At 35.3% G+C, this 18,098-nt stretch overlaps 1 protein-coding gene across 5 annotated transcripts in view; it reads right to left on the bottom strand.

Moving 5' to 3' along the window:
- The window catches only part of LAMA2 (laminin subunit alpha 2), a 610,905-nt gene that overhangs the window by 148,194 nt on the left and 444,613 nt on the right, over nucleotides 1-18,098 (bottom strand). For all 5 annotated transcript variants that reach the window (XM_034669120.1, XM_034669119.1, XM_034669121.1 and 2 more), the window contains one exon: nucleotides 16,424-16,617. In XM_034669120.1, the coding sequence (XP_034525011.1) occupies nucleotides 16,424-16,617 (194 nt within the window). The remainder of the gene's footprint in view (nucleotides 1-16,423; nucleotides 16,618-18,098) is intronic.

Here is an 18,098-nt window from a genome sequence, read left to right as displayed (position 1 = left end):
TCTGAAATGTCTGGCAACAAACATGGATGCAAATTAAAACCACATTTAATTCACTTTGAGGGGGAAGAGTTGAAGAGTGTACAGAGACATGGAATATTCACATTATATAAACAATTGTTCTTTGATAAGGGTGCAGTAACTGCTCAATGTAAATTAACACCTATCTTATAATCAGGACCCCCAAAGAACCTCTCCCACCCATTCTATTCAGCAAGAGGTAGGTTATAAAGTGAGATCCTGGCTAAACTGCATGGGAACAAAAGCAAATATTTCAAGACTATGATTATATTTTACATGACTAAATGTTTCTGAGGCTTTGCCTATAAAAGTGTCAGGATAAATTTGTGTCTAATATTAACAAATGCAGTACTAAATTCAGATCGTTATAGCTGGGCTCATGTAAGGGACAAATCATGCAGCCGATATTACAGATCTTTCTGTTAGCAATTAGTACAAAATACTGCATTTCTTCCAGAGTCCCCCACGCATAATAACTACTGGCTTAATGTCACAAAAAACTCACACACTACGTCCACACCAAAAAGCTGAAGCTGAAATGAGCGCTTTGAGTATTTTTGAAAAGGCCAAATCCATTAACCAAGTTTAGGTAAAGATACATAAATTGTCTGCTCTAATAAAATAGGGATAATTGAGTAAATAAACATTTTTAACAAAAGATAAAATTTGTACACTTATATTCATGTTTTAATTTAACTCTTTTATATTAAGGCCATTGATATTTCCTAGGATACAGATTTTATATTTCTCTGCTTTCTCTTTTCCCTTCAAGAAGAAACTTTTAGATTGGCATATATTTAGGGCTTATTATTATGTAGAAATAATATCTTCTAAAATAAAAATCTGGTTTTAAACTGATTAAGAAGGCTTTTTTTGCCTATTATTTCTCTGAATAAAGGGAAAGGTATTCTGGAGGCTTTAGATGAGGCTGATGAATTTGTTCATGCACCAAGTTGTTTTATATATTATATATGATTTAATATTTATCATAAGATATATGTAAGTATAATTATATAAAAGTATATAATATACATAAATTTATAATTAAATATGTTTATATAATTATATATTATATAATAGAATTTTTTGTATCTTAATTTTAACTAAATTTTTAAATATTTGTGTATAAGTTTTATTTAATATATATGTTAAACAAAATTCTGTACATATGTGTGTGTGTGTGTATATATATATATATATATATATATATATATATATATATAACACAAGTTCAATATGGCTTAAGTATGGCATAACTACTCCAAAAAAAAGGGAAACTTTTTTGTAAGCACTATAATAATAATGGGATAGTAACTTTTATCTATATAATATTCACTACATAGCAGGCAATATGTTTTTTTCTTGCCTTCATTATCTCATCTAATGTTCACAGCAATTCTATAAAGTGCTATTAATATCCTCATTTAAAAGAGGATGAGTAAAATAGTTGCAATAATTGTATATATGAGTCCATAAACATTGCCACGTGAAAACTTAAAGAGAGGAGAAAATATAAGGTGGTCATAAAAGGGGTTTTCAGTGACTTGAAGAGCCTAGAATTAGAATTGTAGAAAACCAGAAGTCAGCCTAACCTAAATATTTCATCAGAAACTGATGAGCTGCACAAAACATGTTTTTGGAAAAAAGTAGTCAAGTAATAACCATGATGCTAATAATGCCTAGAATTTATTGAGCATGTATTATGCTTAGGTGCTTTGTATGTATGTGTGTGTGTGTGTGTGTGTGTGTGTGTAGTATTTTGCTTCCATTTTACAGATGATGAAATGAGGTTTAGAAGAGTTAACTAAATGGCATCACACAACTTGTATGTGGCCAGCCAAGGATTCGAACCTTCTAGAGACATACCATGACAGCATGCTTCCAGGCATCAGGAGATGGTCTGCTTCAGGGACACCACAGAAAAGACAATTAGACTATCTTACTTATATGACTTACTCTGACTTGAAGATCATATGATTCTATTGTTGTTCGAGGTCAATGAACTCCTTGGATCTAGCAGGGTGAAAAATGTAATCAAACGGAGTTTACTCTTAAAATAAAGCCTGACAAAAAATAGTGATCAGCCTCCTTTCTATGACAGTTCAACAGCACAACTCTTTCTTCCATTAATAGAATGGCTTTCTCAGTGTGATATACAAACCCTTGAGACTGAGGGCCAATAACTAGGAAAATTATCTAGAATCAGAGTGATAGTTGCTGTTCTACAATCTTATAATCCTGGACCTATGCTAAGAAGGTTGACAAAAAACTCAAAGAATCTTTTACTAACAAAACAGATGCAGATAAAGTGCAAATAGGGTGAACAGAAGTTGCTTCTATAGATTCCATGATGTCCGGGTTTGAATAACATGCCACAGCTTCGAGTTGTAAAAAACTACAGTAGACATACTGGTCTTTGCATAGAAAGTATCACTTGGGGGGTAAGTGGGAGCAGAAAGAGGATGGCATTTAATGGGCAAGGATGGAGGGTGATCACATGTCCCACAAGCAAATCCATAGTTCATTAAATAGCATCTGGGGGTCAACTGATGCTTTACCATCACCTTTTATTATGGAAAGTCTCATTTTCTTCACAGGGATCAGCCACATTGCACTATTTTGTTCCTGCTCTCATTTATAGGGAGAAATAATTGCCGTTAGCAATCATCTTTGATTTATAAGAGTACAACAGTGTTCTAGTGATAATATATAAGGGCCACTGCATTATTGTGATAAGATCCTTGCTGGCAACTGGATATTAAAAACAATAATCTTGACCATCTCTGCAGATCAGTGTCAAGGTAAGATAAAACGTCAGATCTTAGCTTTCACCAAGTGGCTGAAAAGTGTGTATTTTACAGAATTAAGGTGCGCTATCACATTTAGCTAGGTTGCAGGTAAAAAACACACTTCATGATTGCTTTTGCAACACTGACAAGCAAAACCTCATTTTAAATGTTATATTATAGATAAATTGTGGTTATAAATAATAAAGCTTTTATATTTCTAATATTCCATAGGCAATGAATAAAAACAGGAAGCATCAATTTGATATTTATAAAATCCTATTTCAGGCACTCTTTATGGAATAACATCTTACCAACAGCTCTTAATTTTAATTTCTGTTTTCTCTAAGAGTAATATATTTTACTATGCCACTCATAATCTATTTTAAACATTACATGTTTTTTTGTGTTAACTACTGATCTGTAGAAAATAGGACATGAACAAATCCAAGTTTTGTGATTCACCATACAGAACTTTACTATTAAATAAATAATGTCTTTCTTGCTCATTCTCACATTTCAGAACGGCAGGTAACGTTGTTCTCATTTTATAAAATGATATGTAAATTGTGAATGAGGGTTGGAAAAGGAGGTTGAATTTGTGCTAACCTAACATACTAAGGAGAAGTCTGTCCTGTTTTGGGAAGTCCAACAAAATATCTCTTCAGAACTCACCAACACTTGTAAGGGAAAAATACACTGTAGAATTGTCTATTAGAAAAAAAATAAAAAAGGTCTAGAAAGATATCTAAGCACCTGGCCAGTGTGTTTTTCACTTGCATAGAAGGTAGGACTCTATTCGACAATCCCTGATGAATAGAAATCTATCATAACCCCATGTAACTATCACAATATTTTAAATCTTAGAGGAGAGTCTCAACAGTTAGTAGGGGGGAAAAGTGTGTACCTATTAATATTATATGTATTTAAAATTTTTCATTTTTTAGCCCATTTTATCTTTATTCTTTATTGAGGTAACATGGGCTTTAAGCCCAAGAAGTAAATGAATAAAGAGCTGAATTAATTAATGTTGAATATACTGGGAAAACCATGTCTGCTTTCAGTGTCTTGCATTGGCAGTCAGTGTAAAAGAAAGTAAGATTTGCAAGGCAGACCTAAGTTCAAACATAGCTCTATTGAAAAGTCACTGGGAGCTTTGGAAAAGTAACTTAAATCACCTCATTCAGTTTTGTTATCACACTGGAGATAATAACGTATAGGGATGTTGTAATCATTTAAAAGCATATAAAGTGCTTAATATAGTGTCTGGCAAATGGCAAGCTCTCAATATAGGTGAACCTTTGAAGAATTACTATTATGATGAACCATGTGTGGTAAAGGGGCTTTGGAGAATACCTAGAATCTGAAGACAGATGTATTGATTAAGCATGCCCAGGCACTGACTCTGATTGGTGAGGTTGATAACTTTGGTGGGTTGAATTTGGCTCACTAGGAAAGACTCTGTTGTCTAAATATTACCTATTAAGGGCATATGTTATTTGCATAAATTCCTCAAGATGGTAATGGAAATTCCATGTATAAAGGGCCGTGTCTAACAAAAAATCCACCATTTTGGATCTCATAAAATCCTAGCTTGTTCACTGGCAATTGTCTGTGGCAGCTACAAGTCTCTTAGGTGCTCCAGGAAAGCTCTTCCATGATTTCTACATTTGCTCTGTGTTGCACAATCTCTACAGCACAATTTTATATCCTTTGTTATATAAATTAATTATGTAACTAACTTTACAGGAGGTATATAGATTCTTTCCACCAGTATGCAGCTCTCTTGAGATAATGCAATGATCATGCCTAGGTCATTTGTTGTGTTTTTTTTCTATTTTTTATAAATGTACAAATCCACAATGTAGGCCAAATTAAGTCATGTTTTCTAGAGAATTAATCAAAGATAGAAAAATTAACTATATAATGTATGCTACTAACCTGAGTGCTAATTTATTACAGAATAAGACAAATGTCTTAAATTTTATAGTCACCATCTTAACAACCAGCACCAATTTCTCTCTTTTCCTCATCAATGTAACATGCGCTCTAAGCTCAGAAGAGATTTTTCTCAGAAGACACTTCTCTTACTACACATACATACTCCCTTACCCAAACCAGGCTACCTCGTACACGCCCACTCACAGGCCTTATACAATTCCACTATGGTCCCATGTGATAAAACAGGCTCTGCAGATCAAACAGGCCAGGTGAATCATTCCTTGGTATCTTGCTATCATTTAGCTTAAGGATATAGAAAGATACTAAAAAGAGATTTGAAGATAAGTCAGTTATGTCCTTATTTGTGTCTTGATTAATTATCTCATTTCAAAACTAGAAGTAAAAACTGAGTCCTGGGAAAGGTCAATATAATAGAAATATGGCATGTTTTTCTGCAATAGGAGAAATTTTAAAATATGAGAAAAGATGGGGCACCTGGGTGGCACAGAGGTTAAGCGTCTGCCTTCGGCTCAGGGCGTGATCCCGGCGTTATGGGATCGAGCCCCACATCAGGCTCCTCTGCTATGAGCCTGCTTCTTCCTCTCCCACTCCCCCTGCTTGTGTTCCCTCTCTCACTGGCTGTCTCTATCTCTGTCAAATTAATAAATAAAATATTTAAAAAAAAATAAAAAAAAATAAAAATGAGAAAAGAAGAAAAGCCTAAAGATATTCTATGCAAAAATTCTAACAGTTAACCTAATAAAGGGTAAAGAGTAAACATTAGTAGAAATGGAAATCTCTAATGTTTAAGAGCAACATGAAGAAAATCTATACAGTGTTTATAAAATGAAAATATTTCTTATAAATATCTTAAAAATATAAAAGAAATATTTATTTATAAAATGATTATAAACAGTTAAGAAAAAATGTCTACATATAAAAAATCCCTATAACTTAACGCTTCTTTTGTACAAGAAAAATACACTATTGTTTTATCCTCCAGAAGAATATTAAAATTTGCTGGATATAGCAACTGAACTGAATATCATGTATAGCAATGGGAAGTACATTTCTCTGTGGGACAAGAAAAATGCAAATGAACATTACAAGGCTAGAGTAACTCTGTAACTGAAGGACCGGCACTTTTGCTATCACCTGGGACCCTAGGAGGTTTAAATTCCACTGATGGGAGGGAGAAAAAAAAATGAGTTTTCTTATAAATTTATTTAAATGTATATGAAGTATTAATCACCAACAGAATAAGAACTTAGAGCCCCTGTTGTTGATGGGAAGAATAACAACTCCCTTTAAAATAAATGTTCAGAAAATAATCCCATTATTTTCCCTCTCACGGACTTTAAAGTGTTATTGCAATTTTTCTGTGATTAACATCAAATGTGGTATTTTATTTCAAGTTTACTTCTGGGTAATTAAGAAAATTGATGATTTAAAATTCAAGGACTGTTTTATTAGTGTTTATATTTGGAGCATCTATATATTATCTAATTAAATATGTCAATGTTAATAATCTAACTTGAAAACAATATTAAAACTAATATGATTACATTACAAATCCACTTCAATTATCATTAAAATATGTCATTATATTTGAAAACAGTGTATATGCATATAACCAATAACTGAACATGATAACGTATATATATATTATATATTACATTTAATCTTTCCCTCCCTTCAACCTTGAAATTTATTTTTATTTTAAACATGGTACATTTTTATTAAAGAATACATTGAAAAAAATGATTTAAAAACCTATATTAGCAAACATACCCAGTTTTTACTTTTTCTGGCACATTTTAAAAGCCAGCCTTAATACATGGAGACTAAACAATATGCTACTAAACAATGACTTGATCAACCAAGAAATCAAAGGGGGGAAAATCATACATGGAGACACATACAAATGAAAACACATGGTGCAAAATCCTTGGAATGCAGCAAAAGCAGTTCTAAGAGGGATGTTTGTAACAATAGAGGCTTACCTCTGGAAACAAGAAAAATCTCAAATAAACAACCTAACTTTACACTAAAAGAACTAAAAAAAGGAGAATAGAGGGAAGATGGCGGAAGAGTAGGGGACTGCGTTTCATCTGGTCCCTTGAATGCAGGTATATATCTATCAAATCATTCTGAACTCCTGTGAATTCAACCTGAGAGCTAAGAAAAGAATTGCTACAATTCTACAAACAGAAAAGTGACCACTCTTTTGCAAGCTACGTGAACCCCTTCAGGGAACGAAAGCCACACAGGGCAACCCAAAGTAGCTTACACTGAGCCCAGCCCCCCGGCAAGGGCTGGTGCAACTCCACCTGGGCAAGACACCTAAGAATCAGTGCAACAGGTCCCTCCCCTAGAAGACAAGCAGGAACATTGGGTGAATACCAAATTTATGGATCACACAGAACTGAAAAACTTCTGCACTAGGGGAAAATAGTATATAGAATTCGAGGTCTTTTCCTCATGAGTCTTTAGTCTTTCAGTTTCAAATTTTCTTTTTCTTTTTTCTTGTTTTTCCTTTTCAACTAGTTTCTTATTTTGTCAATCCTTATTTTTAAGTCTTTTTTAAATTTCCATTTTTACATTTACATTTTATAGGTATATCCTTCATTTCTGCCTTCTTTCACTGTTTTCAATTTTATTTTTGTATATATATGTTTTTCTTTCTTTGCAATTTTGGGATTTAGTGTCTTCTAACAAACAGACCAAAAAACAACCAGGACAAAGTGGATCACCCTGTTTTGTTCACCTGTGAGCTTATATTCTCTCCCCCTCTCTTTTATTTCCTTTTCTTTTTTTGTTTCTGACCTCTTCAGATTCATTTAGTGTGTATTTTGCTGGGGTTGTTGTTGATATTTCTTATTTCGTTCTCTCGTTCATCTATTCTTCTCTGGACAAAAGGACCAGAAAGAGAAATTCACACGAAAAAAGAAAGAACCAGAGGTAATACTCTGCCATAGATCTAATCAATATGGATATAAGTAAAATGTCAGACCTAGAATTCAGAATAACAATTATAAAGTTATTATGGGCTTGAAAAAAGCATAAAAGACAATAGAGAACCTCTTAGTGCAGAAATAAAATCTAATCAGGCTGAAATTAAAAATGCTTTAACTGAGATCCAGTCTAAAATGGATACTTTAACAGCTAGACTAAATGAGGCAGAAGACATAGAAGACAAAATGATGGAAAAGAAGGAAGCTGAGGAAAATAAAGAAAAACAACTAATGGACCATGAAAGGAGGTTTCAAGAAATCAGTGATACTGTAAAGCAAAACAATATTAGAATTATTGGGGTTCCAGAGGAAGAAGAAAGAGAGAGAGAGGGACAGAAAGTATACATGACCAAATCATAGTTGAGAACTTCTCTTATGTGGGGAAGGAATCAGGCATTCAAGTCCAGGAGGTAGAGAGAACCCCTGACAAAATCAATAAAAATAGATCAACACCCTGACATATAATAGTGAAGCTGGAAAACTTCAGAGATAAAGAGAAAATCCTGAAAGCAGCTCAAGACAAGAGGCCCTTAATGTACCAGGGTAGGAATATTAGACTGATATCAGACCTATCTACAGAGAACTGGCAGGCCAGAAAAGCCTAGCATGATATATTCAGGGTACTAAATGAGAAAAACATGTAGCCAATAATACTTTATCCAGCAAGGCTGTCATTCAGAATGGAAGGAGAGACAAAGAGCTTCCAGGACAAATAGAAACTAAAAGAATTTGTGATCACTAAACCAACCCTGCAGAAATATTAAATGGGATCCTGTAAGCAAAGAGAGAGCCTAAAAGTAAGACAGACCAGAAAGAAACAGAGCCAATATACAGAAACAGGGACTTTACAGGTAATACAATGACACGAAATTCATATCTTTCAATAGCCACTCTGAATGTGAGTGGACTAAATGGTCCAATCAAAAGACATAGGGTTTCAGATTCGATAAAAAGCAAGACCCATCCATAAACTGTCTACAGAGAGACTCATTTTAGACCCAAAGACACCTCCAGATTGAAAGGGAGGGGGTGAGGAACCATTTATTATCCTAAGGACATCAAAACAAAGGGGGTAGCAATCCTTATTTCAGACAAATTAGATTTTAAACCAAAGACTGTAGTAAGGGATGAAGAGAGACACTATATCATAATTAAAGGGTCGACCCAACAAGAAGATCTAACAATTGTAAATATTTATGCTCCTGACTTGGGAGCAGCCAATTAAATAAACTAATTAATAAAAAAATTAAAGAAACACATTGATACAATAATAGTAGGGGACTTTAACACCCCACTCACAGCAATGGACAGATCATCTAAGCAGAAGATCAACAAGGAAACAAGGGCTTTGAATAACATGCTGGACCAGATAGACTTCACAGATATGTTCAGAGCATTCCATCCTAAAGCAACTGACTACACATTTTTCTCAAGTGCACATGGAACATTCTCCAGAATAGATCACATACTGGGTCATAAATCCAGTCTCGACTGGTACCAAAAGATTGGGATCATTCCCTGAATATTTTCAGACCATAGTGCTTTTTTTTTTTTTTTAAAGATTTTATTTATTTATTTGACAGAGAGAGACAGCCAGCAAGAGAGGGACACAAGCAGGGGGAGTGGGAGAGGAAGAAGCAGGCCTCCCGTGGAAGAGCCTGATGTCGGGCTCGATCCCAGAACTCCGAGATCATGCCCTGAGCCGAAGGCAGATGCCCAATGACTGAGCCACCCAGGCGCCCCTCAGACCATAGTGCTTTAAAACTTGAACTCAATCACAAGGGGAAATTTGGAAGGAACTCAAATATTTGGAGGTTAAAGAGCATCCTACTAAAAAATGAATGGGTCAACTAGGAAATCAAAGAATTTTAAAAAATCATGGAAACAAATGAAAATGAAAACACAACTGTTCATAACCATTGGGATGCAGCAAAGGCAGTCCTAAGACAGAAGTACAGAGCAACACAAGCCATTCACATAGAAAAGTCTCAAATACACAAGCTAACCTTACACCTAAAGGAGCTGAAGAAAGAACAGCAAATAAAGCCTAAACCAAGCAGGAGAAGAGAATTAATCAAGATTAGAGCAGAAATCAATGAAACAGAAACCAAAAGAACAGTAGAACAGATCAATGACACTAAGAGCTGGTTCTTTGAAATAATTAATAAGATCAATAAACCCCTAGCCGAACTTATCAAAAAGAAAAGAGAAAGGTCCCAAATAAATAAAATCATGAATGAAAGAGGAGAGATCACACCAACACCAAGAAATATAAACAATTTTAAGAACGTATTATGTGCAAATATATGCCAACAAATTAGGTAATCTGGAAGAAATGGATGCATTCCTAGAAACTTATAAACTACCAAAACTGAAACAGGAAGAAATAGAAAACCTGGACAGATGCATCACCGGAAAGGAAATTGAAGCAGTAATCAAAAATCTCCTGCCAAACAAGAGTCCAAGGCCAGATGCCTTCCCAGGGGAATTTTACCAAACATTTAAAGACTTAATACCTATTCTTCTGAAGCTGTTTCAAAAAAATAGAAATGGAAGGAAAGCTTCCAAACTTGTTCTATGAAGCCAGCATTACCTTGATTCCAAAACCAGACAACGATCCCACCAGAAAGGGGAATGACAGACCAATATCCCTGATGAACATGGATGCAAAAATTATCACCAAGATACTAGCCAACAGAATCCAATAGTACATTAAAAGGATTATTTACCACAACCAAGTGGGATTTATTCCTGGACTACAAGGGTGGTTCAATATTCACAAATCAATCAACATAAGGCATCACATTAATAGAAGAAAGGACAAGACCATATGATCTTCTCAATAGATGCAGAAAAAGCATTTAACACAATACAACCTACTTTTTGATTAAAACTCTTCACAGTATAGGGAGAGAAAGAACATACCTCAATGTCATAAAAGCCATATATGAAAAGTCCACAGCAAACATTATTCTCAATGGGGAAAAACTGAGAACTTTTCCCCTAATGTAAGGAACACGACAGGGATGCCCACAACACTTTTGTTCAACAAAGTACTAGAAGTCCTAGCCTCAGCAACCAGACAACAAAAAGAAAAGGCATGCAAATTGGCAAAGAAGAAGTCAAATTCTCACATTTTGCAGATGACATGATACTTTATGTGGAAAACCCAAAAGACTCCACCCCCAAATTTCTAGCACTCATACAGGAATTCAGTGACATGGCAGGATATAAAAACAATGCACAGAAATCAGTTACATTTCTACATGCTAACAATGAGACAGAAGAAAGAGAAATTAAGGAATCAATCCCATTTACAACTGCACCCAAAATGATAAGACCTAGGAATAAACGTAACCAAAGAGGTAAAAGATCTATACTCTAAAAAGTATAGAATACTCATGAAAGAAACTAAGGAAGCACAAAGAAATGGAAAAACATTACACGCTCATAGATTGGAAGAAAAAATTTTGTTAAAAAGTCTATGTTACCCAGAGAAATCTACACATTCAGTGCAATCCCTATCAAAATACCATCAACTTTTTTTCACAGAGCTGGCACAAATAATCCTAAAATTTGTATGGAACCAGAAAAGACCAGAAGCCAGAAGAATGTTGAAAAAGAAAACCAAAGCTTGTGGCATCACAAAGCTGGTCTTGAAGCTCTATTACAAAGCTGTAATCATCAAGATGGTATGGTACTGGCACAAAAACAGACACATAGATTAATGTAACAGAATAGAGAACCCAGAAATGGACCCATAACTATATGATCAACTAATCTTCGACAAAGAAGAAAGAATATCCAATGGGGAAAGGACAGTCTCTTCAACAAATGGTGTTGGGAAAATTGGACAGCCACATGTAGAAAAATGAAACTAGACCATTTTCTTACACCATATGCAAAGATAAACTCAAAATGGATCAAAGACCTAAACATGAGTCAGGTATTCATCAAAACCCTGGAGGAGAACACAGGCAGCAACCTCTTTGACCTCAGCCACAGCAAGGTCTTCTTTTGGACCTTTTCTTCTTGCTAGACACATCTCCAAAGGCAAGGGAAACAAAAGCAAAAATGAACCATTGGGACTTCATCAAGATAAAACTTTTTTACAGTTGGGTGGCTCAGTCAGTTAAGCATCTGCCTTCCTCTCAGGTCATGATCCCAGGGTGCTGGGATCAAGCCCCACTTGGGCTCTCTGCTCAGGAGGGTACCTGCTTCTCCCTCTCCCCCTCCTCCTGCTTGTGCTATCTTTCTCTCTCCATAAAATAAAACAAAACAAAAGAAAAATAAATGAATCAATCAAGGAAGCAAGCTTCTGCACAGCAAAGGAAACAGTCAACAAAACTAAAAGGCAATGGGAGAAGATATTTACAAATGATATATCAGATAACGGGCTAGTATCCAGGATCTATAAATAACACCACCCGAAAAACAAATAATCCAGTGAAGAAATGGGCAGACGACATGAACAGACATTTCTCCAAAGAAGACATACAAATGGACAACAGACACATGAAAAAATGCTCCACCTCACTTGGCATCAGGGAAATACAAATTAAAATGACAATGAGTTATTACCTCATATCAGTCAGAATGGCTAAAATTAACAAGTTAGGAAATAACAAATGTTGGTGAGGATGTGGAGAAAGGCGAACCCTCTTAAACTGTTGGTGGGAATGCAAGCTGGTATAACCACTCTGGAAAGTGGTATGGAGGTTCCTCAAGAAGTTACAAATAGAGCTACCCTAAACTCAGCAATTGCACTACTAGGTATTTACCCCAAAGTTACAAATGTAGTGATCCGAAGGGGCACCTGCGCCCCAATGTTCATAGCAGCAATGTCCACACTAGCCAAAGTGTAGAAAGAGCTGAGATGTCCATCGACAGCTGAATGGATAAGGAAGATGTGGTGTGTGTATGTGTGTGTGTATGTGTTTACATATATATATATATGTACATACATATATACATACATATATATGTATGTATATATATATGTATGTATATATGATGGAATATTAGACATCAGAAAGGATGAATACTTACCATTTACATCAACATGGATGGAACTGGAGGGTATTATGGTGAGTGAAATAACTCAATCAGAGTAAGAAAATTATCATATGGTTTCACTCATATGTGGAATATAAGAAACAGCACGGAGGATCATAGCTGGGAAGGGGGAGGAAACAGAAGTGGGAGAAAAACCATGAGAGACTCTTAACTATAGGAAACAGAGGGTTGATGGAGGGGAGTAGTAGGGGGATGGGGTAAATGCGTGATAGGCATTAAAGAGGGCACATGATGTATTGAGCACTGGGTGTTATACGCAGCTGATGAATTACTGAACTCTATATCTGGAACTAATGCTGTACTATACATTGGCTAATTAAATTTAAATTAAAAATAAAGAAAAATGTACATAGAGTAATAAAGCAAATGTTACAAAAGATTTAAAATAGGAACTATAAAAAGAAGAAAAAACAAGTCCAAAGTTAATAGAAAAAAGGAAATAATAAAGATTAGAACAGAAATAAATTAAGTAGAGGCTAAAACAAACAAAAAACCATAGAAATGATCAATGAAATCAGGAGCTGCTTCTTTGAAAAGATAAACAAAACTGATAAACCTTTATCTAGATTCATCAAGGAAAAAAAAGAGGACTCAAATAAATAAAATCAGAAATGAAGGAGGAGAAATAACAACCGACTGTAGAGAAATACAAAGAATTATAAGAGATTATGAAAAAGTATATGTAAACAAATTGGACAACCTAGAAGAAATGGATAAATTCTTAGAAACATTTAACCTTCCAAAAGTAAACCAGGAGGAAATAGAAAATCCTAGCCATAGCAATCAGGTAAGAAGAAAACAAAAGGCAATCATTGGTGAGAAGGAAGTAAAATTGTCACTATTCACTGATGGCATGATACTATACATAGAAAACTCTAAAGACTCCACCAAAAAACTGTTAGAACTGATAAATGAACTCAGTAAAGTTGCAGGGTACAAAATTAATATATAGAAATCTGTTGCATTTCTATGCACTAATAATGAAGTGGAAGAAAGAGAAATTAAGAAAACCATCTCATTTACAATTATACCAAAAATAGTAAAATGTTTGGGAATAAACCTAAGGAGGTGAAAGACCTGTACTCTAAAAACTATAAAACACTGATGGAAGAAATTTACGACGACACAAAAAACACCCCATATTCATGGATTGCAAGAATTAATACTGTTAAAATATCTGTACTACCCAAAACAATCTACAGATTTGATGCAATCCCCATCAAAATGCCAATAGCATTTTTCACAGAAATATAACAAATAATACTAAAGTTTTCATGGAACCACAAACGACTTCAAATAGCCCAAGCAATCTTGAGAAGGAAGAACAAAGAGGTATCACAATCACAGATTTCAAGATACACCACAAAGCTGTAGAAATCAAAACAGTATTGTCTGGCACAAAAATAGACGCATCAATCAATGGAACAGAATAAAGAGCCCAGAAGAAAATCCCGGGCTTATATGGTGAATTAATCAACAACAAAGGAGGCAAGACTATCAGTGGGGAAAAGAGAGTATCTTCAACAAATGGTGTTGGTAAAACTGGACAGCTTTTAGAACAAAGCAAGAGAATAAAACTGGACCACTTTCTTGACCATACTAAAAAATAAACTAAAAACGGATTAAAGACCTACATGTGAGACCTCAAACCATAAAAATCCTTGAGGAAAACATAACAATATTTCTTTGACATTGGCCTCAGCAACATTTTATTAGATATGTCTTCTCAGGCAAGGGAAACAAAAGCAAAAACAAACTGTTGGGATCACACCAAAATAAAAAGCTTTTGCACAGCAAAGGAAACCACCAACAAAATTAAAAGGGAGAAGACATTTGCACGTGATATATCTGATAAGGAGCTATTACCCAAAATATACCAAAAACTTCTATAACTCAACACCAAAAAACCCAAATAATTTAATTAAAAAATGGACAGAAGACCTGAATAGACATTTTCCCAATGAAGATCTACAGATGGCCAACAGACACATGAAAAGATGCTCAACATCACTGATCGTTAGGGAAATGCAAATCAAAACCATGATGAGATATCTATCACCTTACACCTGTCAGAATGGCTAGAATCACAAAGACAAGAAATAACAAGTGTTATTGGCGAGGATGTGGAGAAAAAGGAATTGTTCACTGTTGGTGGGAACGTAAATTGGCGTAATTGCTGTGGTAAAGAGTACGGAATCTCCTCAAAAAATTAAAAGTAGAGATACCATATGATCCAGTAATTCCACCACTGGGTATTTAGCCAAAGAAAATGCGAATACTAATTCAAAAAGATATATGCTCCACTATATTTATTGCATTATTTACAACTGCCAAGATATGGAAGTAAGCCCAATGTCCACTGACAGATGAATGTGTAAAGAAGGTGTGGTATGTATACATGGTGGAATACTACTCAGCCATAAAGAAGAATGAAATCTTGCCATCTGCAACAACAGGGATGGACCTAGAGGGTATTGTGTTAACTGAAATACATAAGACAAAGACAAATACCATATGATTTCACTTATAAGTGGAATCTAAAAAACAAACAAACCCACTGAGAAATGTACGGAATTGTTGAATCACTATGTTGTACACCTGAAACTAATATAACCTTGTATGTTAATTATACTTCAGATACATCCATATGTACATGCTAGCCAGCCTTAGCTTTCGAGGTAACTCTTATAAAACTGGAGCACAAGCAAAAATTCTAATTAAAATGCTATTAAGATTTACACACACACACAAGATGTTAAAACCAGAAATATCGGCATGCATAAAATAGGTAAGTATTGAAATAAAAGCTACTCAAATATTTTATATTTCTATTTTTTAAAAAAAGAACTAAGACCATGAATGTAAATTCCCTCAAGGCAAAGAAGAATGTAACGGTCCCTCCTAAATTTATAAATAATGTAATTTTTGATTAGAATTTATATAATCTAATTAGATTTAACTACTGATATTCAATGTACTTTCGACATGGCATGTGGCAGTACTGAATCCAGCAGCAGCAAAAAAAAAAAAGAAAAAAGAAAAAAGCGAACTGCTTTCCATTTATTACACCTGTGAGTAAAAATACTTGAGTTCACTGTCACTGCTTTCAAGATCTGCAGTTCAGGAGAAAGTTATGAAGCAGTATGCCCATGGATTCCCCTACAAGCTAGGAAAGAAAAGTCCGTTGTAATTCAAGGCCTAAAGTGTCCAGCCGATTACAGATTCAGGAGGATTCTGAAAAATTGAATGGACCCAGGTCTTTAATCTGTCACAAAGCCTATGCCAACTCTGCGTAATACTGCAAACTCTGCGATGGACAAAATAAAATAAAACATGCCCCCAGGAGCTTGGTTGTAGGTCCTCTGCACACTGACTAAAGCACGCTGAGGATTTTCTCAGCTGTTCTGGGCTCAGCGGGATAGAGACAAAAACAGCAGGCAAATGGCACAAGGTAGACAGATAGTGTCAGGAAGAATGACGAGTAGCATTAGCTATTGCCGAAAAAGGAAAAAGTCAGTCATTCTCATTGGAAATGAGACAGAAGTGGAACGAGGCCCCCAGAACAAATGGCGAAGTTAGTGTACGTACACACACACTCCATGCCCTCGCGTGCATGCCAGTGCTCGCAGCCGTCACACTTCTGCCCTGTGGCTCCGGGGCGGCACGTGCAGAGTCCTGTGATGGAGTCACAGGGGACAGGCAGCGAGCCATGCGGGTCACACTCACATTCTTGGCAGGAACCTCCAGGGCTGCTGGGGCTGCCAGTATAGCCAGGGGCACACCTGGATTTAACCAGTGAAAAAGTAGAAGAGATTAATAATAAGTCACGTCTCTAAATTGTTCCATGTGTGTTGGACCAGATGGAACAAAACTGAAACCAAGAGTCAGTAGATCAGGATCCAGGAAACTCTTCCTATAAAGAACCAGCCAGTACCTATTTTAGGCTTTTTCAGATCAAAATGCAGAATCAAAATCATTTAGTGAGAGAGACGTTCATTTGCAAACATTGTTTTGGTTGATGGAATTCAAAACATCATCATCACCATCATCATAATTGAGTACAAATTATTTTGTAATAATCTATTAATGTAAAATCAATCTACTAATAAGAAGAAGGAAGTTCTTGTTAAGGTATCAAATTAACTTAACTAGGGCTCAAATTTAGTGCTTTTTATCATCACACTGATTGTAAACATTTACCTGTAACAACCATTCTTAGCTTATGGTGCCATACAGGGCTAAATTTTGTGGGCCAGTTTGCCCACCACTGCTCTAGATCGTAAACATTGTTTTGAAGTCTTCTTTTTTAAAATTAGAAATAAATAAAATTATATATTGACACATGGGCTTTCCTAAACTCATGCATTTTAAAGATCAAAATTGACCAAATAATTCGGGGCGCCTGGGTGGCACAGCGGTTAAGCGTCTGCCTTTGGCTCAGGGCGTGATCCCGGCGTTATGGGGTCGAGCCCCACATCAGGCTCCTCTGCTGTGAGCCTGCTTCTTCCTCTCCCACCCCCTGCTTGTGTTCCCTCTCTCGCTGGCTGTCTCTATCTCTGTCAAATAAATAAATAAAAATCTTTAAAAAAAAAATGACCAAATAATTCAACCCACTAATTTTGCTAATGAGCAAGAAGAAGTAAGTGGCAATAAACTACTAGATTTTCTAGTTAATTTTACTAGTCTTTCTATTACATCTTCCTCAAGATGGATTTTCCTTTATAAATCCAAGGAAGTGGATTAATGCTATGCAAATAAAATATATAACATTAAGTTAAAATATTAGAAAGAAAATCCAACTGGACGAATCCCAAATGAAGTCAATTCATTGACTCTTCCACTCATTCACACATCCATTCACTAAGAATATGCCACTGTGGATTATGTTATTGGAAGTCTGGTAACAATAAGATGGTAGCAGGACCATAAGCTGTGGGTTACCCAGGATGGCCCCAAATTACCTGTTGTCCTGGTTTAATTATTAAAACACTTCCTATGTCTCCTTAGAGTATCCCAGTCTGTACAATAAATTATATATATGGTCAGCTAACTGTAATCAATACCCATAATTTTTGATCCAGAGACAAGCATGGGAGGAAGTTGAGAGACAGTAGGAAGTTGAAGCCAAAAATTACAAACATTAGGGAGATAATCCTGAACTATCCTTAGTGGCCTAGGATTGTGGAAATTTGCACAGCTAATTGTGAAAGTTAATTTATCTTGCGCTGGTTAGAAAAGGCAAAACAACAACAAAAAAAGTTAT

Source organism: Ailuropoda melanoleuca, chromosome 10 (assembly GCF_002007445.2).
Source record: "Ailuropoda melanoleuca isolate Jingjing chromosome 10, ASM200744v2, whole genome shotgun sequence".
Classification (NCBI taxonomy): Eukaryota; Metazoa; Chordata; class Mammalia; order Carnivora; family Ursidae; genus Ailuropoda; species Ailuropoda melanoleuca.
The sequence above is the reverse complement of the archived record's forward strand: the minus strand, read 5'-3'. Positions and strand labels throughout refer to the sequence as shown.